The sequence below is a fragment of the Carlito syrichta genome, unplaced genomic scaffold (genome assembly GCF_000164805.1).
Source record: "Carlito syrichta isolate Samal-C Ts95f unplaced genomic scaffold, Tarsius_syrichta-2.0.1 Scaffold260295, whole genome shotgun sequence".
NCBI lineage: Eukaryota > Metazoa > Chordata > Mammalia > Primates > Tarsiidae > Carlito > Carlito syrichta.
In genome coordinates, this window is record NW_007204391.1 from 3,800 (window position 1) to 28,624 (window position 24,825).

At 50.2% G+C, this 24,825-nt stretch overlaps 1 protein-coding gene across 1 annotated transcript; it reads left to right on the forward strand.

The window, feature by feature from the left end:
• The first annotated feature begins 3,974 nt into the window (after positions 1-3,974).
• Positions 3,975-20,449, forward strand: LOC103253988 (stearoyl-CoA desaturase 5-like). The gene is made up of 5 exons (XM_008052185.2): positions 3,975-4,032; positions 8,464-8,613; positions 9,801-9,909; positions 13,794-14,026; positions 18,958-20,449. Exons 1-5 carry the CDS (start codon positions 3,975-3,977, stop codon positions 19,146-19,148), a joined length of 741 nt encoding a protein of 246 aa, XP_008050376.2. The 3' UTR covers positions 19,149-20,449.
• Positions 20,450-24,825: the final 4,376 nt, after the last annotated feature.

Genomic DNA, 24,825 nt, shown 5'->3' on the forward strand with positions numbered 1-24,825 from the left:
CCTGGAAAATAGCAAGGTAGTTTAAGCAGATGTGTTTTTCTCCACTTGTCTGGGTCCCCCAGCTTGGGGTCTCGCACTGAGTGCTCAGCCAGGGTGGGCCCAGAGTTCCAGAGCTCCAAAGCTCCAAAGGGCAGGCAGTGGGCGGCAAGAGTGACTCTGGGCCCCCCACAGGGTACTTCAGCCAGGAATGGGACCGGTGTCTCTGAGGGGCGGGCGCCCAGAGCCTCCCTGTGTGACTGGCAGCTTGATGCCGGGTGCCAGGCTGGACACAATGCAGCTGGGGAGAGAGCCAGAGGTGGCTGGGACCCAAAATTCCCACGCACGCAGTGGAATAGCAGCAGCAGGAGGCTGCAATATCTGGCCTTAGGAAATGAGGTAAAGTTTGTTGATAGGTGGGCAGATCAATGGAAGTCTCTGCCTGGAGAATGGCGAGGCAGTTTAAGCAGATCTATTTTTTTCTGCTTGTCTGGGTCCCCTGGCTTGGGGTCTCACGCTGAGTGCCTCAGCCAGGGTGGGCCCGGGGTTCCAGAGCTCCAAAGTTCCAAAGGGCAGGCGGTGAGCGGCAAGAGTGGCGCTGGCCCCCCACAGGGTACTTCAGCCAGGAATGGGACCGGTGTCTCTGAGGGGCGGGTGCCCAGAGCCTCCCTGTGTGACCGGTGGCTTGGTGCCGGGTGCCGGGCTGGAGACAATGCAGCCAGGGAGGGATCTGGAGGGGGCTGGGACCGGAGACTCCCACACCTGCAGTAGAACAGCAGCAGTGGGGGGGGTGCAATATCTGGCCCTGCGTGAGACCGAAGTTCCCGGGCCTGGCACCAGCACGGTTGGTGGTGGGCTGGGAGATGGGGGAAGAGAAGTAATAGCCTTTTTGGGAACTCGCGTTCAGAGAATCTCACCAGTTCACCTATGCCATCGCCATCTTGCTTCCAGACCTTCCAACTCATGTTTCTATTGAGAGAACTAGAGAAGCTCTTGTGGGCACTAAGGAAGTCCCAAGCAGCCGGGAGGGAGAGCTAAGCTCGTCCTTTTGTCAGAGACAAATGGACCCTCAGCTCCTTCCAGTGCAGCTCAGTGGGTCAGCTGTGTATTAGGCACCTAAAGGGTACCCAAGCATTTTATGTGCAAGGAACTGAGGATATCGCCCCACCCTCACAGCACTCTCTGCCCGCTGGGATAGAAGCAAAGCTTCGAGGGGGAAAAAGCCTTTCCCCTCCTATCATGGTCGGGTATTTTCTGGAAGCACTTCATTGTTAACGAGGCAGAAATACTGTATGCTCTTTGTGTTGAAATTCCAAAATGATTGTATTTCTCTTTTGAACCGCTGCTCAGTGAATAAACGCAACCTGTTTGTACAAAGACAAACTAAATTCAAGAGGGTGGAGGCAGCTAGCCTCCACACTCAGACCTCAAAAGCGCAGATAAAGTCAAAGGCAGCAAGAACACAAAAGTGTCTGTTCCCCACGGCACCGCAGGGGTCTGAGGAGGACAGGTAGCCACAGATGGCCTGTCTCTGCATCGGCTGTGGGAGGGGTTGCCTCCAGCAGGTGTGGGTTATGCATCTAGATGGTCCAGTTAAAGAGCTTTCTTCTTCGGGATGCTTGTCATGGAGCAGCACGGGGAAGTGATGTCACGACTAATTGAGGGTCAAAGCCGGATCTGGAGAAATCTGATTATGACTTTCAGAGACTGCTTCAGGCACAGCAATCAGGAATGCTGTCTCTTAAAGACACTGCACACAGGAGAACACCCTGGCCAACATAGCAAGACCACATCTCTACAAAAAAATTTTAAAAATTAGCCAGGTGTGGTGGTGTGTGCCTATAGTCCCAGCTGTTCGGGAGGTTGAGGCGGGAGGATTGCCTGAGTCCAAGAGGTTAGGCTGCCGTGAGGCGTGATCATGCCACTGCACTCCAACCTGGGTGACAGAGTGAGACCTAGGCTCAGAAAAATAAAATAAAATAAACCTTTAAAAAGTCACTGCACACAGGAGAGACAAAGCCCATTTCAACTTAGTCAAACAGTTTGGAGGATGTCCCGTGAAACCCCCCAGAGCTGCCCTATAAATGGGCTTCCGTCTTCAGACCTACATCCAAATGCAGTACCTACCCGCCTCCTCCTGGTGGGCAGTGCCAGACAGGACGACAGCAGGGGAGAGAAGCTCCATCCCTTCACAAACTGCCTGGTAGATCATTCATCCTCTAAGGAAGTGTCTAGTGACTATCAACCTGATGTTGCCAGGTCCCGTACAAGATGCAAAAATCGTGGGGAAAATAAATTTTTAGCGTGGGCTTGAGTGTCATCACAAAAGCAAATGTGTTCCCTCAGGACACTGTTGGCAGCACGTCGCTCATTGTCTGGCACGTCTGTGAGGCTGTCATGTCTCCTCCCCCACTGTGGTGCCCTCCCCTCACAGTCCATCAGGCTGCCCCTTAGAGGTCAGCATATGGTGCCCCCGCCCTTCACGCTCTGATGGATTTCACTCTTGCCAGCCCTGGACCGCTGTGCTTGGGGTTGGCAGAACAGTGGAGAAGAGCTTGCAAATGGAACCGCGATTTATTTTCCATCCAGAGACAAATGAGACCTTTAAGATGCTCATCATACCCAGACTTGGGAGGAAAGAAATCTTGGATCCTTTTTTCTCTACAGAACAGATTTTTGGTCTCAAGGCTATCTCTGTCTCTCTTTTTTTTAAGACAGGATCTTGCTCTGTTTCCCAGGCTGGAGTGCAGTGGCACAATCACAGCTCACAGCAGCCTTGACCTTCTGGGCTCAGGCAATCTTCTGCCTCAGCCTCCCAAGCAACTTGGACTACAGGTTCACACCACCACACCTGGCTAATTTTTATTTTTTTGTAGAGATGAGGTCTTGCTATGTTGCCCAGACCTGTCTCGGACTCAAGCTCAAGCAATCCTCCTACCTCGGCCTCCCAAAGTGTTGGATTGACAGGTGTGAGCCACTGTGCCTGGCCTAGGCTATTCTTAATGTTTCAGTTTTCCTTGCTGTGGTCCAGTTTACTGGAATGAAGATATTCTTCAAAGAGTTGAAGTGGAAATCTTAGCACTCACATCTATGGTTGCATACCATGGCCAAAACTGACTTGGATCAGGGCGGTAACATTGTGTGTGATAGCATTTGATCATGGGAAAGTTCTGAACTAAATGCGGTGAGACGTCTTCCCAGCGATGGTGCTGGTGTGGGAATTTATGAGGGGTGGGGAGCAAGTAGGCTTCAGTCTCTGCGTAGACCCATCCTTATCTGCTGTCACCTTGGAGCTGTAGGAGGCTGCCCTAAAAGTCCCTGTGAAGGGAGCTTGAGTGCTTCTGCTTTTGTGTTTTTGGTAATCGTTTGGATCTCTGGCCTCCCATCCGGGGAGGAGAGCCCCTGTTTCTCTCGGGTCATTCTTGGGCTTGTACCCTCCTTCTCTCTAGTCCTTCTTTCTTTTTCTCTTTGGATGATGTTAGGAGTCTTCTCCTATCTCAGGATAAAAGTCAGAGAGGAAGTCACTCGCACATTCCAAACCAAGCCCAGACCTGCTAGAGGGCTGTTGATCTTAAACAATATCAACATTGTACCGTACCGGCAGCTCAGAGAATGGCCTAAAAGCTCGTGCTCAGAAATGGTTCTCAACTTGGAGAAGGAAGCTTTGCGCTGAAATCCGTGGCTGCCAATCCATTGAGTCCTGATAAGGAAGTATGTCTTCTGTTAAGTTGCTGGCTTTATGTACACAATCCTATGTTGGCACTAATCCAAGAGACAAGCAACTTATGAAGATCCCAGAGCAGGCTGCATGTGGATTGTGTGGTTGTGTGTTTTGGAAACCTTAGGATCTTATCTGTCATGCTCCTTGCCCTACTAAAGTCACTGCAGTTTTTTATTTTCCTGAGAAGCCAGGAGTTGTCATTTATTAACCAAGGTATCATATATTGAGTCACTCCACAAACAGGAATGTCTGCCATGTGGGCATCTCTCTGGAGACCATGGAGAATGTGGCTTTCTGCTGCTCCCTGATCACCCCACAGCGTGTCCATGTCATAGGTCTGGTTACCCCAGAAGCTGGCCTCTGAGATGGATGCTCTATTGTAGGAAGCTTACTAGGGTGGATGCTTGGGACCAACTCCCATGGAAGAAAGGATGGGAGCAGGATTGGGCAAAGAATGAAGCTGGCTTTGACCCGTCTTATTGGAGACATCAGCCCCTACAGAGATTCCACCTGGGCAGTGGACCTGTACCTGGATAGGTTAGCACTGGATGTGCAATCACTGGGGGAGGGGCAGACCTAGGCCACAGGGGCTCGCCTGGAGGCAGCGCTGCCAGCAGCTGGGGGAGTAAGTCATTTATGAGGGGACCCAAAAAACCCCAGAACTTATTTATAAAAAATTGTGTATTTATTCTTACATGTTTACACTTCAGTCACCTTCAGAGTACTCTCCACTGATACAATACACCTATCGAGATGCTTTTTCCACTGCTCAAAACAGTTTTTGAACTCGTCCATTTTGATGCCTTTTAGTGCTTCTTCCATCTTTTGTTTCACCTTTTCTACATCCTAATGCGCTGTAGTGGACATGGTGATGTGTTGTCCAGATCTCCTCAAGATTACAAGGGGACCCAAAAAACCCAGAATTATCATTTTCCACATCAGCAAAAATGTTTCCCCTTGAGGACTTTCCTCATCCAGAGAAACAAACAAACAAAAAAGTTACTCGGGACAAGATCAGGTGAATAGGGAGAGCAGGGCACAGGGGTCATGCCGTTTGGTCAGAAACTGCTGAACACTCAGCACGGTGTGGACTGGTGCATTGTCATGGTGGAAGAACCGGTCACTTGTTTGCCACAACTCAGGATGTTTCTTTCGCAAATTGTGATGCAACCTTCTTTAAACTTCCAGATAAAAATTTTCATTGACCATTTGATTCAGAGGAACAAATTCCAAGTGTATTACAAGGGACCTGCCCTCCAAAAGATAATTCTGGGTTTTTTGGGACCCCTTGTAATCCTGAGGGAATCTGGGCAGCATGTCACTGTGTCCACTACAGTGTACTAGGGTGCTTTTAGCTAATCCACAGAAATCTCAACCAGCTTGGACAATAGAAAATTCCTTGTATCTCACAGTAAGATGTTGGGATTGGAGCCGGTGGTTCGGCAGCTCAGCAGCTGATTTAGGACCTTCCCATCTTTCTGCCCATCAGCCTAAGGTGGCAACTTTTGTTTTTTTTGTTTTGTTTTTTTTTTGTCAGGGTGTTACTTTGTCATCTAGACTGGAGTGCAGTGGCACAATCATGACTACTGCAGTCTCAACTGCTGGGCTCAGGAGATCCTCCCACCTCAGCCTCCCAAGTAGCTGGCACTACAGGTGCATTACCGTGCCCTGGTAATTTTTTTTTTAATTGTAGAGATGAGGTCTCGCCAAGTTGCCCAGCTGGTCTCAAACCCCTGGACTCAGGCAATCCTCTCACCTAAGGTAGCAACTTTTGTTTCCAGGTTTCTTCCTGTCACAGTCATGGATGGACGACTGTAGCAGAACTGAGTGTTATTGCAGAAAAGAGAAACTGTTTCTGTCCCTGTGCTATTCATATTGTTGATGAAAAAAATTTTCCTCCTTTATTTTTTGTTGTGGCAAAATATCTATCACATAATTGTTGTCATTAGAACTATTCATAGGTATACAATTCCGTGGTATTATGTCCACTCACAGTGTAGTCACTGTCCCTATTACACACAAAACTTTTTCATCAATCCCAAGAAGCACTCTGTACCCCTTAATGGTGTCCCCCACCTCCAACTCACGTCTGTCTCCTTGTCTGTCTCCATGGACTTGCCTGTTGTCAGGGCCTCCTGTAAGTATAATCAGACAGTGTTGGTCTTTCTTTGGTTTATTGTGCTGATCATAATGTTTTCAAAGTCCAATCACATTGTAGTATATATCAGAATGTCTTTAATCTTAGGGCTGAACAGTATTGCATGGTGTGTTTACATGATGTTGAGTTTTTTCATCTGCTGGTGGTCACAGCTTTCTGCCTTGCAGCTTCTGTGAACCATGTGGCTGTGAACGCCAATGTACACATGAACCGTGCAAGTCTCTGCGTTCCATGTTTTTGGACATATGCCTAGGAGTAGAATTGCTGGGTCACACATAACCTCTGGAGAAACCCCCAGGCTGTTTTCTGCAGCTGCCGGTACACCACTCATGCCTTCCAGCAATGCTGATGTTTCCACATCCCTGCCAACCTTCATTACTTTCCCTTTTTAAAATGATAGGCATCCTTTCCCGCACGTCTTACTGACTGCTACTGTGTCACTTACCCATTCCTAGATTAATTATTTGCAGAGTGAATGAGACAGTACAGTTGCCTTAAACCAGCCAGGACTGGTGCCTGGGTAGACTCCATGTTCCCTGAAGGACACACTTGGCTGCCTGAGTGACAGAACAGTCCAGCAAGACGGGGGGGGGGGGGGGGGTGCGAGGTATAGAGCAGCTGTCCATCAGCGTTTGCAACAGGGTGGCCTTAAGCATAGTAATGCTAGGTCGGGTGCAGTGGCTCACACTTGTAATCCCGGCACTTAGGAAGGAGGAGGCAAGAGGATTTCCTGAGCCTAGAAGCTTGTGATCAGCCTGGGCAACATAGCAAGACCACGTCTCTACAATAAATCAAAAAAACTAGCTGGTTGTGGTGGTGCACACCTGTGGTCCCAGCTACATAGGAGGCTGAGGTGAGAGGATCGCCTGAGCCTAGGAGGTTGATGCTGCAGTAGCTGTGACCATGCCACTGCACTCCAGCATAGGTGACAAAGTGAGACCCCAGCTCAAAATAAATAAGAAACAAGGAATATTTTTTTTTTTTTAAATAGCAATGCTCAGACAAAATATTCTGATTCAGTTGGACTGTGGGTATGTGGCATCCATGTTAGATGTTAGTTGAGTGTAGCATGCAGGCAGGGTGCTGGGCACCCCTCTAGCAGGTGAGGCTGCCCATTCAGCCAGCAAGTATGACATCCGAGAAACAAGAGGGACAGCGTGCTGCAGCAACACCTTGCAGGGCACCCCGCCTGGTCCAGGGAGACTAGGGAAGGCCCCTGAGAGGCAGTGATGTCTGCACTGCTACTTGGAACAGTCAAGTCAGCCAGAGCTGGGGAGAGCATCATGGTCCCAGGGAATAGGAGAATGTGGTGCAATCAAGCAACAGGAGGGAACTCAGGCCAGTGAAAGCGAGCAGAGTGTCTACTGACCTTGAGTACTCAAATATGTGCAACCCCCAGGCAAGGGCCAGGTTAGACACTCCAACCTGGTTTATCTCTGGTAAGGTTATACCCTGAGACATGTTCTCGGTTGGCTGTGTGTGTAAGTATAAGCAGGTTATACTTAGAGACTGCAGACAGTGGGGCTTAAGACTCTAGTTGGCAGCTGGGTGCAGTGGCTCAGCCTTTAGTCCCAGCATTTATGGAAAGCTAAGGAGAGAGGATTGCTTGAGCCCTGGGGTTCGAGACCAGCCTGGGCAACTTGGTGAGACCTTGTCTCTACAATAAATCAAAAAATAAGCCGGGCGTGGTAGTGCACATCTGTAGTTCCAGCTACTTGGAAGGCTGAGGCAGAAGGATCACCTAAGCCCAGCAGGTGGAGGCTGTGGTGACTGTGAGTATGCCACTGCCCTCCAGCCTAGGTGACAGAGTGAGACTCCAACTCAAAAAAAAAAACCCTCCAGTTGGAAACCTGCCTGTGTCTGTACAACCCATGTGGCCGTGGGGACGGCCCATGACCTTTCGGGACCTCCCTGCAAAGACCCTGAAGAAGAGGTTATAAAAACTACCTCAGCTGGGCGCGGTGACACACGCCTGTGATGCCAGCACTTTGGGAGGCAGAGGTGGGAGGATCGCTTGAGCCCAGGAGTTTGAGATCAGCCTGGGAGAGATCTCATATCTACAAAAAATTTTTTAAAATTAGCTGGGTGTGATGGTGTGTGCCTGTAGTCCCAACTGCTCAGGAGGCTGAGGCAGAAGGATCTCCTGAGCCCAGGAGGTCAAGGTTGCACTGCACTCCAGCCTGGGTGATAGTGTGAAACCCCACTCAAAAAAAGAAAAATCATGATAAAAAAACAAAATAAAATGTCAGTACCTTCCCCTTAATGTATGATATTCTCCCTCTCTGCTTGTTTTCTTCTTAGTACTTACCCCAGCATGCTCTGTGTCTTGCTTACTTGCCCTGTGTATTGTCCATCTTCCCTACCCGAATACACTGGATGCGTCAATCCCCGCCAGAATGCCCCACTGCACAGACGCAGGGGTTTTGTGTTTTGCTCACCTCGGTTCAATGCTAGGATGGTACCTGGTACATGGCAGGCACCCAACATGCCTGCTATTGCAGCACTTTACAGAAGCGACACCCGAGGCTCAAGACAGCTGAATAATACACTCAAGGGCACACAGCTGGACACTATTGGGAGCTAAGTGCCCTGTGATGCGTCACAACAGGAAAAATCCATTTAGCAAAAGACATCAACGTCAGCGGCCCCTCACCACCCGCCTCCCAGCGCCAGCTGGAGAGAGGAAAGCTGTCATATAGGAAGAAATCGGGGCAAGAGGGCTGCATGGGGCTGCTCGGTGGACCCAAGCCTGAGTGTTGTTAGGTGAGGAGGCTCAGAGGCCAGCGATGTGGAGGCCAGCTGCTGGAGGCTAGTGGCGTGGGGATGAGGAGGGGGTTGGGGGGGGAAGGATTTGCCGAGTCTGTCTGAATCCATCAAGGGGAGTTTTTAGACAGTTTTCAGCATCAAGCCCTATCTCACTGGCAAGCCCATCCGACTTGCTGTGTTCCTTCTTCTTTCTTTTTTTTTTGAGTCTGTCGCCCAGACTGGAGTGCAGTGGCTGCTCCCGGCCACCGCAGCCTCTCCTGCTGGGCTCCGGCGATCCTTCCGCCTCAGCCTTCCAAGTAGCTGGAACTACAGGCGCGCGCTACCCCACCCGGCTAATTTTTGATTTATTGTAGAGATGAGGTCTCGCCAAGTTGCCCAGGCGGGTCTTGAACCTGCGGGCTCAGGCAGTCCACTCACCTCAGCCTCCCAAAGGCGCGGGATTACAGGCTGAGCCACCGAGACTGGCTTCCTTCTTCTTTCATTTGTCCCACTGGACACTGGAGTGTAGTGGCACAGAGAGGAACCCCAGTCAATGACCCGGACAATTGGAGGACAGCCCCATCAGTGGATCTGATGCAGTTTTATGGAGGTGAGGACAGTGATTTTTTTTTTTTTAGTTAAGTTCTCACTCTGTTGACCAGGCTGGAGTATGCAGTGGCACGATCACGGCTACCACAGCCTCAACCTCCCGGGCTCAGGTGTTCCTCCTACCTCAGCCTCCTAAGTAGCTGGAACTACAGGTGCGCACCCCCACGCCTTGCTAAGTTTTTTTATTTATTGTAGAGATGAGGTTTCCTTATGTTGCCTAGGCTGGTCTCAAACTCCTGGGCTCAAGCCATTCTCTTGCCTTGGCCTCCTAAAGTGATGGTATTGTAGGCGTGAGTCACCATGCCCAGCCTTCTTTCTCTTTCTTTTCGGGAGCAAGATGAGGAGTCATGACCATGGCTCAGAACTGGACTAGGAGGGGGTCCTTTCATGTTGGAGAAAGGGCAAGAAGCCACTCACATGGTCAGATGGCTTCTCCTGGTTCCGTTTTCCTTCCTCCTCGGAGGTGCACACGGGGAGGTGCAGCTCCTGGCTCCAGGGCCCTCCTCCCTTCCCCCCACAGGCCCTCCGCCTCACACACTCACCATCAGGTCCGAGGCCCTTGGCCAGGGCTGGCCCATGTGCTCCATGCAGACGCCTCGTCAGCTGATGTGCCCACCTCCGGCTGCGGTCCCTCCTTAGAACTGCCCTTGCCCCTAGGGACTGCCTTGCCCAAGGCTGGCCCTTCTAGGAGCTCCCTAAGGTCAGTGGCTGGATGAGGCAGGACAACTTTTTTTCTCTCTCTTTTTTTCTGAGTCAGAGTCTCACTCTGTTGCTCAGCCTGGAGTGCAGTGGCACGATCATGAGGCTACCGCAGCCTTGACCTGCTGGACTCAGGTGATCCTGCCAATGCAGCTTCCTGAGTAGCTGGGACTACAGGTGCACACCACCTCACCCAGCTAATGTTTTGTTTTTTTGTAGAGAAAGATCTCACTATGTTGCCCAGACTGGTCTCGAATTCCCAGGCTCAGGGAATCCTCCTGCCTTGGCCTCTCAAAATGCTGAGATTACAGGTGTGAACCACTGCGCCCAGCCAGGAATACCTTTCAATTTCGGGTAACTGGGAAGGTCGTCCTACATGGAGCGTCCCATTGTGGTGACCCCTCCCTCCACCCAGTGCTGCCGTCCTCCCTTCCCTGCTGATGCTACCTGAGAGCATGCCCTGAAAGCCTCCTGTGCGTGACTCCAGGGGCCCTCTGAGCCCACATGTCTTTGGTCTTTGCCTTTCATACACAGTTCACTCCTGTGACCCCCAAGGCACCCACTTTCCACTAAAATGCAGCCCATGTATCCTGGAGACTGGTGATTGGGTGCTGATGGGTTAATATGGTACCCAGTAAAAATCATTATCATGAGCCAGGCATGGCAGCTCACACTTGTAATCCCAGCACTTTGGGAGGACGAGGCAGGAGGAGAGCTTGAACCCAGGAGTTCAAGACCATCTGGGGCAGCACAGTGAGACTCTGTTTCTATAATTCTAAAAAATAATAATAGTGCTCATGATGGGAACTGACATTTATGTACAGCTCACAGTCTCCATAGCACACTTCCCACTTGACGTCAGCTGCAGTACAGAACAGTACATGGGTTTGGACGGGACTCTGGGTGTGAGTTCTGTCTACCCCTCATGAGTCTTGAAACTCTGGGCCAGCTGCATTCTCTCTCTGTTGCTCAGTTTCTCCTTCTGTAGCATAGGGATAGTACTAGTTCCTTTCCCAGAGTTTAGGCGAGAATTAGATTGAGCCGATGCATAGAAAGGTCTCGGGATGGTCCTGGCACACCAAGCATGTGGTGCCAGTGGCTGGCAGCGTTTGATCTCACGGTGGCCTGTGGTATCCTACGACTCCCCCAGCCGCGTCCCTCTTGGATACCTCAGAGCCTCCACTTTTCCCTCCAGCATCTCTCTAGCCACCTCCGGCACAGATGCCCCCGACAGCCCCTTCCTGGTTCACATGGCATCTCTTGCTGTCTGCCCTGAGCTGTTTTGCCACTTTTGTTAGAGAGGCCAACAGATCCCTCTCAGCAAAAACTGGGGGCATGAGGGGGCTGTCACCCGGATGGCCTCCCTCGGCCAAGGAGGGATTGGAGCCAACGGAAAAACAGTCCCTCCTTCCATTCCTTGAAAGGTTCATTCTGAGGTATATTCTGTCCCATCAGAATTCAAGTTTAGCCAGGTGTGGTGGCTCACGCCTGGAATCCCAGCACTTTAGGAGGCCAAGACGGGAGGATTATCTGAGCCCAGGGTTTGAGGCCAGCCTGGGCAACATGGTGAGACCTCATCTCTACAATAAATAAAAAAATTAGCCAGGTATGGTGGTGACACCTGTAGTCTCAGCTACTTGGGAGGCCGAGGCAGAAGGATTGTCTGAGCCCAGGAGGGCCAGGCTGCAGTGATCTGTGATTGTGTCACTGAACTCCAACCTGGGTGACAGAGACCCCGACTCAAAAAAAATGCACTTTAGTTACCCCCAACACTGGCCAGCTCCCAAACATACCTGGTGTGGCTTTCCCCCTGCCCTGTCTTTTGTCCCATCTGCCCATGCCTGTTGACTGAGTTCTCTTCCCAAAGGAAATTCCCCAGACCCAGGGTCTTGTCTTGTGCTCTGCTTTTGGGGAACCATCTAACTGTGGACAGGAGAGTGGAAAAATAAGAACAGACAAGTTCAAATCATATGGTGGTCTGGACACAAGTCAGGGTCTTCATCTGCCCAAGTTCATGCCCTCACTCCATGCCACCTCCCAGCTGATACACAGGTGTCTTCACAGAGGCCTCTGGAAGCTTGCCTGGGCTCTGAGAGGTTGGGGAAGGGCCAGCCAGGAGCAGGTGGCTTCAGACATGGACATCTTCATGTCCCACCTTGTCTCTCTGCCCTGCAGGGATGCTTTCCTGCATGGCCTGAGGCTGGTGGGCCATGGCTCCACTTGGCTGAAGCCGGGACAGGGACTACATCTAATTTGTCTTTGTAGCACCAGCACTCAGCTCCTGTGTCATTAACCCTCAGAGCCCAGCATACAGCAGGTGCTAAATAAATGGTTGCCAGAGACACATCCAGAACTCAAGCTATGGGCAGTTTGCTTTTTATTGACTGCTTTTTAATGTGGCCGTGTCTGTTTCTATACTTTTTTTTTTTTTGAGTTAGAGTCTCGCTCTGTTGTCCAGGCTGGAGTGCAGTGGCTTGCTCAGGCCACCCCAGTGTCGACCTGCTGGGCTCAGGTTATCCTTCTACCTCAGCCTACCAAGTAGCTGGAACTATAGGTGTGCGCTACCACGCCTGACTAATTTTTGATTTACTGTAGAGACAAGGTCTTGCCAAGTCACCCAGGCTAGTCTTGAACCTGTAGGCTCAGGCAATCCCCTCTCCTCAGCCTCCCAAAGTGCTGGGATTACAGGCTTGAGCCACCATGCCTGGCCTATACTTCTTATTTTTAAAAAAATCTTGTAGAAACAGGATCTCACTGTGTTGCCCAGGCTGGTCTCAAGCACATGACCTCAAGAGATCCTCCTCCCAGCCTGGTGCGGTGGTTCAAACCTGTAATCTCAGCACTTTGGGAGGCCGAGTTGAGAGGATTGCCTGAGCTCAGGGGTTTGAGACCAGCCTGGGCAACATGACAAGACCTTGTCTCTACAATAAATAAAAAAAAAATTAGATGGGCATGGTAGCATGTACCTGTAGGTCCAACTACTTGGAAGGCTAAGGCGGAAGGATCGCCTGAGCCCAGCAGGACAAGACTGGGGTGGCCATGAGCAGTGTGCCACTGCACTCCAGCATGGGCGACAGAGTGAGACTCCAACTCAAAAAAAGAGATTCTCCTGTTTTGGTCTCACAATGTACTGGAATTATGGGTGTGCGCCACTGTGGCCAGCCATTATTATTTATTTTTTATGCTGGTTTGGAATGTAATCTCTGATGGACAGAAAATATTTGGTGGGGAGTTTTCTACTTTTTTACCAAACTAAGTTAGTACAACATTATGTACCAAAAATTATTCAAGAAATAGTAAATATTACTTGAAATTATTTGAGCAAACCTAACTATCAGGTTGATTGACTGATGAAAGAAAGCCCTGGGAGCTCTCTCAAACGGGTGCCTTGTAGGATAAATGTAGCTGTAAGATACATGAATTTGGCTGGCACAGTGTTGATTATTTTATATTAAAATTCTTGGCCAGGCACGGTGACTCATGCCTGTAATCCCAGCACATTGGGACGCCAAGGCAAGAGGATTGCTTGAGCCCAGGAGTTCAAGATCAGCCTGGACAACATAGCGAGAACTCATCTCTATGATTTAAAAACATTAATTTTATCATAATAATTTTTTTCATTAAAAAATTGAATTCTTCTCGGGTATACTCAGGGCTGCCACTTTGACGGCATTCTGCCTGTCCCGGTTCTCAAGTCCCGTCACCTGCCAGCCCTGTGGGTAGGTGGGCTTGTGGCCCCACACGACAGGCTTCTCCTCACGTAGAGAGTGAAAGAGCCAACGGCACCATCTCCTCCTCGGGCCCTGCCCTGGCCTTCCTGTGACTGGCTCAGCCTGCCTCTCTGCCTCCCATGTGCCTCCTGACGCGTGATATCCTGCCTTCCAGGTACTACAAGATCTCCGTGATTCTCATGTGCTTTGTGGTGCCCACACTGGTGCCCTGGTGCGCCTGGGGAGAGAGTCTGTGGAATGCCTACTTCCTGGCCTCCATCCTCCGCTATGCCGTCTCCCTCAATGTCACCTGGCTGGTCAATAGCGCTGCCCACATGTATGGAAATCGGCCCTACGACAAGAACATTAGCCCTCGGCAGAACCCGCTTGTTGCAGTGGGCGCCATCGGTGAGTGGGGAATTGGGAACCAGCCGGGAGAATGGCGGCCCGGGTTTCCTTGGCTTCTCCATAGTTTAGTGGCCTCCGTCAAGAGAAGCAGAGTGGAGAGAACTTGAGCCTTGACTTAGAGTCCCAACTCTTGAGCAAGTCATGTGATCTCTCTGATTTACAGTTTTCTTTATTTTTTTTTAAAGATAGGGTCTCACTCTGTCACCCAGGCTGGAGTGCAGTGGTGTGATCACGGCTCATGGCTGCCTCAGCCTTCTGGGCTGAGGTGATCCTTCCTTCTCAGCCTCTTGAGTCGCTGGGACCCCAGGCGAGTGCCACCATGCCCAGCTAATTTTTTGATTTATTGTAGAGATGAGGTCTCGCCATGTTGCCCACGCTGGTCTGAAACTCCTGGGCTCAGGCAGTCCTCCTGCCGCGGCCTCCCAAAGTGCTGGGATTCCAGGCGTGAGCCACCATGCCTGACTAATTTACAGTTTTCTTATCTGTGAAATGGGAACAACAATGCCTATGTCACTGGAGTGTGCAGATGGCTTGGTACACTGCCCAGTGCACAGATGATCAGTAATCAGTCACTATTTGTTATTATATGAAAGTGTTCCTGATATGCAAGTAGCAGGTGATTTCTCTCTTAAACACCCTGATCATTCTGGCCCAGTTGCCCAGCCATCTGGCAGACTTAAAGGACAAAGGCCTTCAAAAAAATCTGGGAGGAGACAAGCCTGGGCAGCTCATGGGCCCACGAGATGGTGACAGGCGAGGCCTCTGGAGTCAGCGCGTGTGGTTGAGTCCTGCTTTTCCCACTCACTCTCTGGGCAAGTTACCAGGCTCCCCTACATTTTGTGTCCCTATCTGTAAAGTGAGGATCAAGCTGGGTGCAGTGGATCACGCCTGTCATTCCTTTGAGAGGTGGAGACGAGAGGACTGCCCGAGCCCAGATTCGTGACCAGCCTGGACAACTTGGCAAGACCTTGTCTCTACAATAAATCAAAAAAGTAGCCAGGTGTGGCAGCACAGGCCTGTGGTTCCAGCTACTTGGAAGGCTGAGGTGGGAGGATTACCTGAGCCCAGCAGGTCAACGCTGTGGTGGCCATGAGTGTGTCACTATACTCCAGCCTGGGCCACAGAGTGAAACTCTAAGTCAGTCAAATCAATCAATCAGTCAATCAAATAAATAAATAAGTGGGGCTAACAGTAACACTTACCTCCTCCAGGGGTCATTAGAGGGCTGGATGAGTTAACAGCGTGTTGGCTGCAGTGCTCATCACGAAATAAGCCTTTGTGGTGTTGCTGTTATTGCTAGTCATGTGGCCTTGGATGAGTTCCCCATCCCTTCTGTGCAGTCATGTCTTCATTTTAAAATGGGGATAATTGGCTGGGTACAGAGGCTCATGCCCATAATCCTAGCGCTTTGGGAGGCCAAGGTGGGAGGGTCACCTGAGGCCAGGAGTTCAGGACTGGCCTGGGCAACATAGCATCACCCGTCTCTACAAAACCAAAACATTTTTTAAAAGGAAAAAAAAAATAAAATAGGGATAATCATAGCAATTAGTTCAGAGGTGTGAGAGTTACAGAAGTTAATCTCTGTTAAAGCACTTAGCACTCTGCTTGGCACACTGTAAGTGGTTAATCAATATCAGCTGTCCCTTTACAGAGGCAACTTGGGCTTCTTCGTAAGTGGAGCCTTGAGTGCAGAGATCAAGCCCAGAAGGGAAGTCCCTGCTGTTAAGTGGAGAGGTCTCTGCCACTCAATGATGACATTCTACTGTCACTTAATTCGGTCATCCACTTACTAACCCCTGGGGGCTTAGTAAGTGGAAAGTTCTTGTCACCTCGCATTGACAGCAGCAACAGAAGGTGGAATAAACACCGAGTTTAGCTTTGGATTAACTGGTACACAGGAGAAAAGTGCCTTGGGGTGGGGCATGGTGGCTCACTCCTATCATCTCAGCACTTTGGGAGGCAGAGGCAGGAGGATCGCTTGACCCAGGAGTTCAAGACCAGCCTGGGCAATATATCAAGACCCCGTCTTTACCCAAGATACAAAAATTGCCAGGAGTGGTGGCGCATACCTATAGTCCCAGCTACTTGGGAGGCTGAGGTAGAAGGATCACCTGAACCCAGGAGGTCGAGATTGCAGTGAGCTGGGATCGTGCCACTGCACTCCAGCCTTGGTGACAGAGACTCAGACTCAAAAAAAAAAAACAAACCCAAAATGCAGACCACAGATGGGTCCCTCTTGACATATACTCACCAGAGTGAAATCCTTCAAATGTGGTCAGTGGTAGAGCTAGGTGGTAGCTGGTCACCACTTAAGAAGTAAGAGAAGAGCCTGGCATTTCCCCTGTGATCCAGCAACCCCGTCCCTAGACTTATACCTGAGAGAAATGAAAACACGTGTCCACATGAAAACTTGCATGTTCACGGCAACATTCTTCATAATAGCTGAGAAATGTAACCAACCTGAATGCTCATCAACTGAAGAATAGATAAATACAATGTGTATACAATGTGGTACATTTTATATATATAGAAAATGAAATACTATCTGACAATGAAAAAAAATGAAATTCTGACACCACCACATGGATGAACCATGAAAACAACATGATGCTAAGTGAAAGATGCCATCTCAAAGGACTACATATTGCATGACTTTACTTATCTAATGTGTCCAGAACAGGCAAATTCATAGAGACAGAAAATAAGGCTGGGAGGGAGCAGGTGGCACTAGGGCTAACAGGCAAGGAGTGTGGGCTTTTGGAGAGTAATGGAGACATTCTAAAACTCACTGTCCTGATGGGTGGATGCTCAGCTCTGTGAATGTGCTGAAAGACTAAACTGTATACGCCAAACGGGTGCATTGTGTGGTCAATGAATTTTATTTCCATAAGGCTGGTTTTGAAAGTCAAATGAACTAATCATTAGAGAAATGCCAGTTAACACCACAGTGAGATAGCACTGCCCACCTGCTAGAATGGCTGCTATCCAAAAGATGAAGGGGGAGTGTGGGTGAGGATGTGGGGAGAGGGAACCCTTGCACACTTGACGGTGATGGGAACTGGTGTGAATGGCTTATGGAAAACGGCGTGGCATTTCCTCAAAAAACTAAAAATAAAACCACCACATGATCCAGCAATCCCACTTCCAGGTATGTAGCTAAAGGGAAGGAAATCAGCATGCGGGAGGAACACCTGCACTCCTGTGTTTATTACAGCATGATTCACAAAGGCCAAGACTCAACCTATGTGTCCATCAACAGCTGCCTAGATAAAGAAAATATGGCATATATGCACAGTGGCATACTATGCCACCTCGAAAAAGGCAACCCTGCCATTGGAATGAACCTGCAGAACATAATGCCACATGTGGTGAACCAGACAGCAGGAGACAGATGCTGCATGTTCTCACACCTATGTGGGAGCTAAAAGAGTTGAACTCACAGAAGCAGAGAGTGGAATGGGGGCTCTCAGGGGCTGGGAGGTGGGGTGCTGGTCGAAGGGCAGGGACTTTCAGTTTGACAAGAGGAATAAGCTCAGGAGATGTGTTGGACGATGTGGTGACCACAGTTAATACCAATGTATTGTGTTTTTGACAACCACTGAGAGAGTAGATGGAGTCTAAGTGCCTGTGAGGTGATGCACATGTCAGTTAGCTCGATTTCACTGTCCCACGGTGTGTACAGATTTCAAACCACAAGGTGTGCATGATAAGTACATACACACTGTATTTGTCAATTAAGAAATAAACAAAAGGGCCGGGTGTGGTGGCTCAAGCTTGTCATCCCAGCACTTTGGGAGGCCGAGGTGAGAGGATTCCCTGAGCCCATGGGTTCGAGACCAGCCCAGGTAACTTGGCAAGACCTCATCCTTACAATAAATTTAAAAAATCAGCCTGGCGTAGTGACACGCACCTGTAGCTGTGGCTACTTGGAAGGTTGAGGTGGAAGGATAGCCTGAGCCCCGCAGGTTGACACTGGAGTAGCCATGAGTGTGCCATGGCACTATAGCCCAGGCGGCAGAGTGAGACTCTAACCCAAAAAAAAGGAATGAGCAAATGAAAGAAGTTTAGAAAATTAAATCAGAGGAGCCTTGAGACGTCTCATGAATACACTTTAATAAGAGTCAGACAGTGAAAGCTACCCACTGAGAGGGGCAGGGTGATACATAGGTCGATGCTGGATATTTAAGGATCAGATTCCTTCACTGAACAAGCGGTCTGAGCGAGTCTTATCTCCCACTTCTGCACTCTCCTTCTAAGAAGGCTTTTTAAAATCACTCCAACCCACAGAGGCTTTTCCTTGACTAACATCAGAAGGATCTGTTGCCAGCCATTTAGCCTTGACCTTAGGAAGCACAGCTGTGAAGTCATGGTATCACACCTGCAATTCACGCAGAAAATTCCTCTTGTGACGTCCTGCTGCCAACTTGGTGTTGCTTTTCTGGTTCTGTTTAGTGTCTAGCCAACTAAGTCAATGCTTTCTGAAGGAATTCCCCACAGAGCGTGACACAATGCCTCACACATGGTGGATCCTCAAAAAAGTAGGTGTTGAAAAGTCTGTGCAGGCCAGTACTTTGGGAGGCCGAGGCAGGAGGATGGCCTGATCCCAAGAGTTCGAGACCAGCCTGGGCAACATAGTGAGACCTCATCTCTTTAAAGACAAACAAACAAACAAAAATCTGGGTAGACAATGGTGGGTCACCAGATAGCTGGATACTGCTGGGGAGGGAGGGGGGAACACATGGCACATGGCGGGGGGTTCCTGGTCCACTATCAGGCGGAGAGAGGGCCAGCCAGAAGCCCAGACTTCACCTGCATGCAACTTACTTATGCAGTAAATCCTCACTTGACTCTAAAATAAAGTAGATAAAATAAAATAAAGACAGCTGTCCAGGGGTGGTGACCGAGTCCTGTCTATGCGCTCTGTCCTGCAGGCGAAGGCTTCCACAACTACCACCACACCTTCCCCTTTGACTACTCGGCGAGCGAATTTGGCTTGAAGTTCAACCCCACCACCTGGTTCATTGACGCCATGTGCTTGCTGGGGCTGGCCACCGACCGCAAGCGGGCACCCAAGCCAATGATCGAGGCCCGGAAGGCCAAGACTGGAGATGGAAGCACTTGAACCTGGAGCCGCCACCCCGGTGTCCTGGCCACCTCAGCTCACAGCTTTTGTTACTAGGGTTCTCTGGTTTGTTGGCTCATGGGAGGGGGCGGGGGGTGGGAGGGACCGGGATCTATGTGGTTTGGGAAGTTGTTTGTCTCGAGATAATGTGGAGATCCAACTATCAGTGGAAACACATTTTAAGTCAGTATTTCTGTGATTTAACGTTAGAGTATGGCCATGTGATTTAGTCGCTGTAGATACAATGTGTCCAATAGATATTGTCATGTGCTTGTACATGACCTTAACCCTGAGGGCATGGAGGAGTTTAACATTCTCTCAGTGTGATTCAAGAGAGCACTGGCTTCCTTTTCTACCAATTAACCCAGCTTTGCTTTTAAACACATACTTGCTGAAGGAGCAGAGAGCCAGGGTGGGAGACAGAAGAGGGGTCCCTGTGGTAACTAAAGAATGTTTCTGTTTGTAATTATTGCGTGTGGGTGGGCTTTGTATTTGTTTTAGAGAATTGAGCACTTTAAAACCGAGGAAGCAGGAAACAGCTCTTGTATTTTTTTTTTTTTTTTTTTTGCCCTTTTTACCGCTTGTTCAGGCCCCGCAATCTTTGCTTCAACAGATTCGTTTGCTGCCCAGCTAGTCTCACGTCCCCAGCCTGTGCCTGGCCCACCCTTGAAATCAGTGCCTGCTCAGATGTTTGATTTTGTTCTCTTTGCTATTGTCATTTTAAAGGTATATAACTCAGACATGCCAGACATCAAATTAAGTGCAAATCAAGCTCTCATTTAAATGTTTAGACACCTAATTTATATCCTAATTGAGCCCAGCCACTGATGCATGTACTTTACTTCTGCTAAATAAGTGTATTAATTTTCCACACCAGGTCATCAGATCTTAGTAACTGACAGCTGTCCTGAATTCTATGTCTACTAATGTTTCACCTGCATGCAGCCTTCCTTGATTTTGTGTCAAAATATAAAATGATCATTATGTAGCTTCTGGATTAAGAAACTTTTTGTGTCAATTTGTCTTGTAAAGAGCATGTTGAATTAATGGGTCGCGTGCCCTTTGTGTTAGATATTAGAGCAAAAGAAAGACCTTATAGTGTTGGTGTTGGAGCACTTGGAAGGTAGGTATTTTCAGGAAAAAAGTAGGATTTAAAATCTAAATTTTAGAAAAAGAAATGATGCCAATTAGAAATTGTCCTAATGAAGTTCTTCATCCAGCAGGTGTTAAACAGTATTAGTTTTGCCATTAATAACATGTCAGCTATGAGTGATTTACAATAAATGATTACAAATCCGTGAGTGTTCTCATCCAGATACTTGAGTGTTGTTCAGAGAATGTTCTCAAGATGACTTGATGCTTGCTGATGATCATTTGACTCTTGTGATTTGGGATGTGGACCAATAATAGCCCTAAGACCAGCCCCTACTACCAGTCCCTAAGACCAGACCCTAAGTCTAGCCCCCAGGGCCAGCCCTAAGACCAGCTTCTATGATCAGGCCCTGTGACCAGCACCTACAACCAGCCCCTAACACCGGCTGCTAAGACCAGACCCTAAGACAAGGCCCTAAGTCTAGCACCTATGACCAACCCTAAGACCAGCCCCTACTACCAGACCCTAAGACCAGTGCCTACGACCAGCCTCTACGAAGTCTAGGTCTCTCCCTTCCCATCAGTTTCAGGCACGACCCGAGGGAAGCCGGCAAGCTTTATTTGGCGTGCAGACCCCTTGGTGACATTGTCCCCACTCAGTCCCCAGCACTGTCCCTTGTAGTCCTCCCAGCTGGGAGACGGGAGCCTCTCCCCCTGCACGTACCCCAGAAGAGCCTGGAGAACCCTTCCCCACAGGCCCCACAGTGGGGACAGAGGTGGACCCCTGTTCTGGCTCCCATCCTGCCTCTCTCCGCCTCTCCTCTGGACTGCCTGAGTCTGGGCCATCTTTGGCCCAAAGAGCTGTGCCCCTGTCATCAGACACAGCCTTCCTGGCCTGCCTGCGGCCGAGTGGGATCCCAGGCCAGCTCTCAGTGAGCAGGGCCCTTAGATATGCCCGTGGCACTTTCCAGCGGGTCACATGTTCCTGAGGCCTCATGTGGAGGCTGGTGGAGTCGGGTTTATCCCAGGTGAGTCTGTATCAGCAGGACGTAAAATGGCCCTGCCTGGGAAGGTTTATGTGAACCTCTGACTCCTGAAAGTACTCAATTCACTTGTCCATTCATAGCAAAGATACATCTGGAGCCACTGTATAGGATCTCACAAACGGAGGCTGTCCCTAGGTAGTCCAGACATCCAGGACCTTGCTCCTCAGAGCCTGAGTACCCTCTCTCGCCTGTAGCAGTGCCCATGAGTGACCTGGGACCGGGGTAATTGAAAGGAAGAAGTAGATGGAGGTTGGGTCATGCTGGCATCATCCCCGTCAAGGTTGGCAGCCGGTTTCATAGCATCTGAAAGAAGAGATCAGCCCCAGGAGGCATTTCCCACGCCTGTCCAGGATGGTCCTGGGGAGGTGGATGCCTTTCTTGAAAGGTTCAGTTTAAGGGAAGGCTTATTTCAGAAGCACCCACCCCTGCATCCAGGGGGAGCCCAGGGAAGCAGTTCCCACAGTGCATGCCCTGTGTCCCATGAGTGTCATGGCAACCGCATGGAGCCAGTCAGGGACAGAAGAGGCAACCCAAGTTTAGCTGAAGACCCCAGCTCTGCTACCAGCCAGCCATGTGGCCTTGTGAAAAACTCAACTTTCTGGATTTAGTTTAGTTTTGTTTTGTTTGGAGTTGGAGTCTCATTCTGTCACCCCAAGTTGGAGTACAGTGGGACGGTCAACCTGCTCTACCTGCTGACTCAGGCGATCCTTCTCCCTCAGCCTCCCAAATAGCTGGAACTACAGGTGTGCCCAAACACGCCCAGCTAATTTTTTGATTTATCATAGAGAAAAGGTTCTGCCATGTTGCCTAGGCTGGTCTCAAACTCCTGGGCTCAGGCAATCCTCTCTCCTCGGCCTCCCAAAGTGCTGGGATGACAGGTGTGAGCCACTGTGCCCAGCCTGGATTCAGTTTTCTCAACTGAGAAGAGAAGGGATTACACCAGACTCTATCTAGGGTCCTACTCAGCCCTAACATTCCAGCGACAGCAACAGAGACAAGGTCATGCCTGACTTCAGCTTGGAAACACCTCTCAAGTTAACAATCATCCTTTCTGGGACCAGGAAGGTCAAAACTGGGGCAGAGGATGTCATTGAGTCTGAGTGGGAGAGCACGGACTGAGGCTGAAAAGACAGAATGTTCTTGGTTAAAAAAAAATGTGTGTGTTTCACTCATTCCCAAAATGTAAATGCAGGAATAAAATAAATATAACCCACATGAGAAACATTTTAACGAAAGAAAGCCCTGCAGAAAGCTTGATGACTGACGGGGTAGTGGAAATAGCTTAGACTCAGAGTCCAAAGACCTGAGTTTGAATTCTAACTCTCCTTTTTTCCTTTATTTTTTTGAGCCAGGGTCTCACTCTGTGGCCCAGACTGGAGTGCAGTGGCATGATTAGGGCTCACCGCAGCCTTAACCTCCTAGGCTCAGACAATCCTTCCACCTCAGGCTCCTGAATAGCTGGGACTACAGGAGCATACCACCACACTCCGCTAATTATTTGATTTTTTTGTAGAGATCAGGTCTCACTATGTTGCCCAGGCTGGTCCTGAACTCCTGGGCTCAAGAGATCCTCCTGCCTCGGCCTCCCAAAGTGCTGAGATTACAGAGATGTGAGCCACCACGCCCACCTGAATTCTAACTCTTGTTCTGACTTGCTGTATTACCTGGGACCTGGTTTTAGGCTGAAACATATGAAAGTGCTGCTGACTCACCTACTAAGCCTGTCTGCGCCTCGGTGTGCTCATCCACAAGATGGGAACAGCAACCTTCAGACTCACTACAGTGCTGGGTGCACCACAGAGCCAACTGCTGAGGGCGACAAGCATGCCCCAGCCAGACGCAAGACATAAGTTGAGACATAATGCAGATAGCAGTGACCAGGAGCAAAGAGAGGCGGGCCAGCTTCCTGGCCTGGCTTTGCTCCTCACCGGCTGGATGGCCCTGACCTCTTAGAACTTCAGTCTCATTGTCTGTAAAAGAGCCCCACTGGACTGGATGGTCCTAGCCGACTCTACCATCTTTGAAGTCTTGTCTCCTATTTGAAGAAGCCTCCAACAAGCCAGTAGAACCTTTGTGGCCACACGGCCCCTGCTATTCCAGGCTTCTGCAGGTCCTTCTAGCTCCCGTACCGCTCTCCCACCTCCATCACGGACGAGTCTGACCCACAGGGGTGTTGATGCTTCAGTCAGCTTGGGATGGATTTGTGGGAGGGAGAGGCTGCAGCCCATGGATGGGAATGAGCTCTAGGGCTCATCCGTGACGCTCCTTTCCCACTTCACCCCGTCCCCCGGGACAAAGGCAACTGGGAGCCGGTTGTGTTCTCGGGCTGTTCGCGTGGACAGCAAGGAAGGAAAGACACGGCCTAACCTTTAGAGTCTAGTTTTTTTAATCTCCCCATTTTTAGCTCGGGCTAGTTAGAGTCCTTCCCAGCCCTTCCTCCCTGTCCAGGATGTGCTATAAATGAACCGGAAAGCGCTCTCCTGTTCCCGAGAGGCCACTGCCCCACGCAGGTCAGCGGGGAACGTTCCCGATGCCTGCCTGTGCAACCCCAGAGTCAAGAGGCGGAACACCCATCGCAGGGCGCCTGCTCACAGCAAGACTCACTGTCCACAACTTCTGTGGCCCCGACACAACCTCCCCGCCCGACTCCCCACCTGAAAGAGCAGTCTGCCACACCCTGGCCCTCACTCCCCACAGGGTCACAAGGAAGTGCCAGCCGGGCAGCCTGGGCTAGCTAGGGCTTTGCTATGAGAAACAGTTCCCTTCCTGACAGCCTCTGGCCTGTGTTCACTATGGAAGAAAGAGGACACCGCTTCGGCCTTTGCTCCAACCCCTCACGACTTGGGATCCACTAAATGTACAGGTGCCCCCCGCCCCTCCGCTTTCGATCCTCTACAAAGCTGCCCTTCACATTGCCATGGAGAGGAAATCCCATATGGGGCTTTTTGCCAGCAGCCCCCTGCTGGGGGTGGACAAAATGACTGGGCCCCACTGGAGCAGGGGTGGTGATGGTTTTATGACCAGACTCCACGTAGGCCTGTGCTCATAGCAGAGGGATCAAAAGACACAGGGGCTGTGTGCAGAGGGGCTTCCCCGTCCTAGGCTGCGTGGCAACACTGTGGGTGGGGATGTGGGTGAGGGAGACCCCTCTGCCAAGTACACATTGTGATTCTTGGTGGAGAATGAACGGGACTGAGTACCCAGGCCGGCAAAGTGAGGCTGGACAGTCAGAAGGTGACTATCCCAGTTTCAACCAGCAGGCTGTCACCTGAGGCAGAGGGACAGCTCCTTCCTGGTCCTGCAGGTGCTACCCATGACACAGAACAGCTGTCAGAGCTGACAGAGCACCCGCCACATCTTCCCCTGAACCAGAGGGCGCTCAGGTTTCTGATGCCCTCACGTAATGGTGTCAGCAGTGCTGACCCATGAGCACATCTGTCTGCACAGCCAGCAATGCTCCTGTCTGAGCCATTCACAACACTCAGGATTCAACCTCAGGGTCAGCTTGTGTGCATGTGCATACAGTAGCATCACAGCCA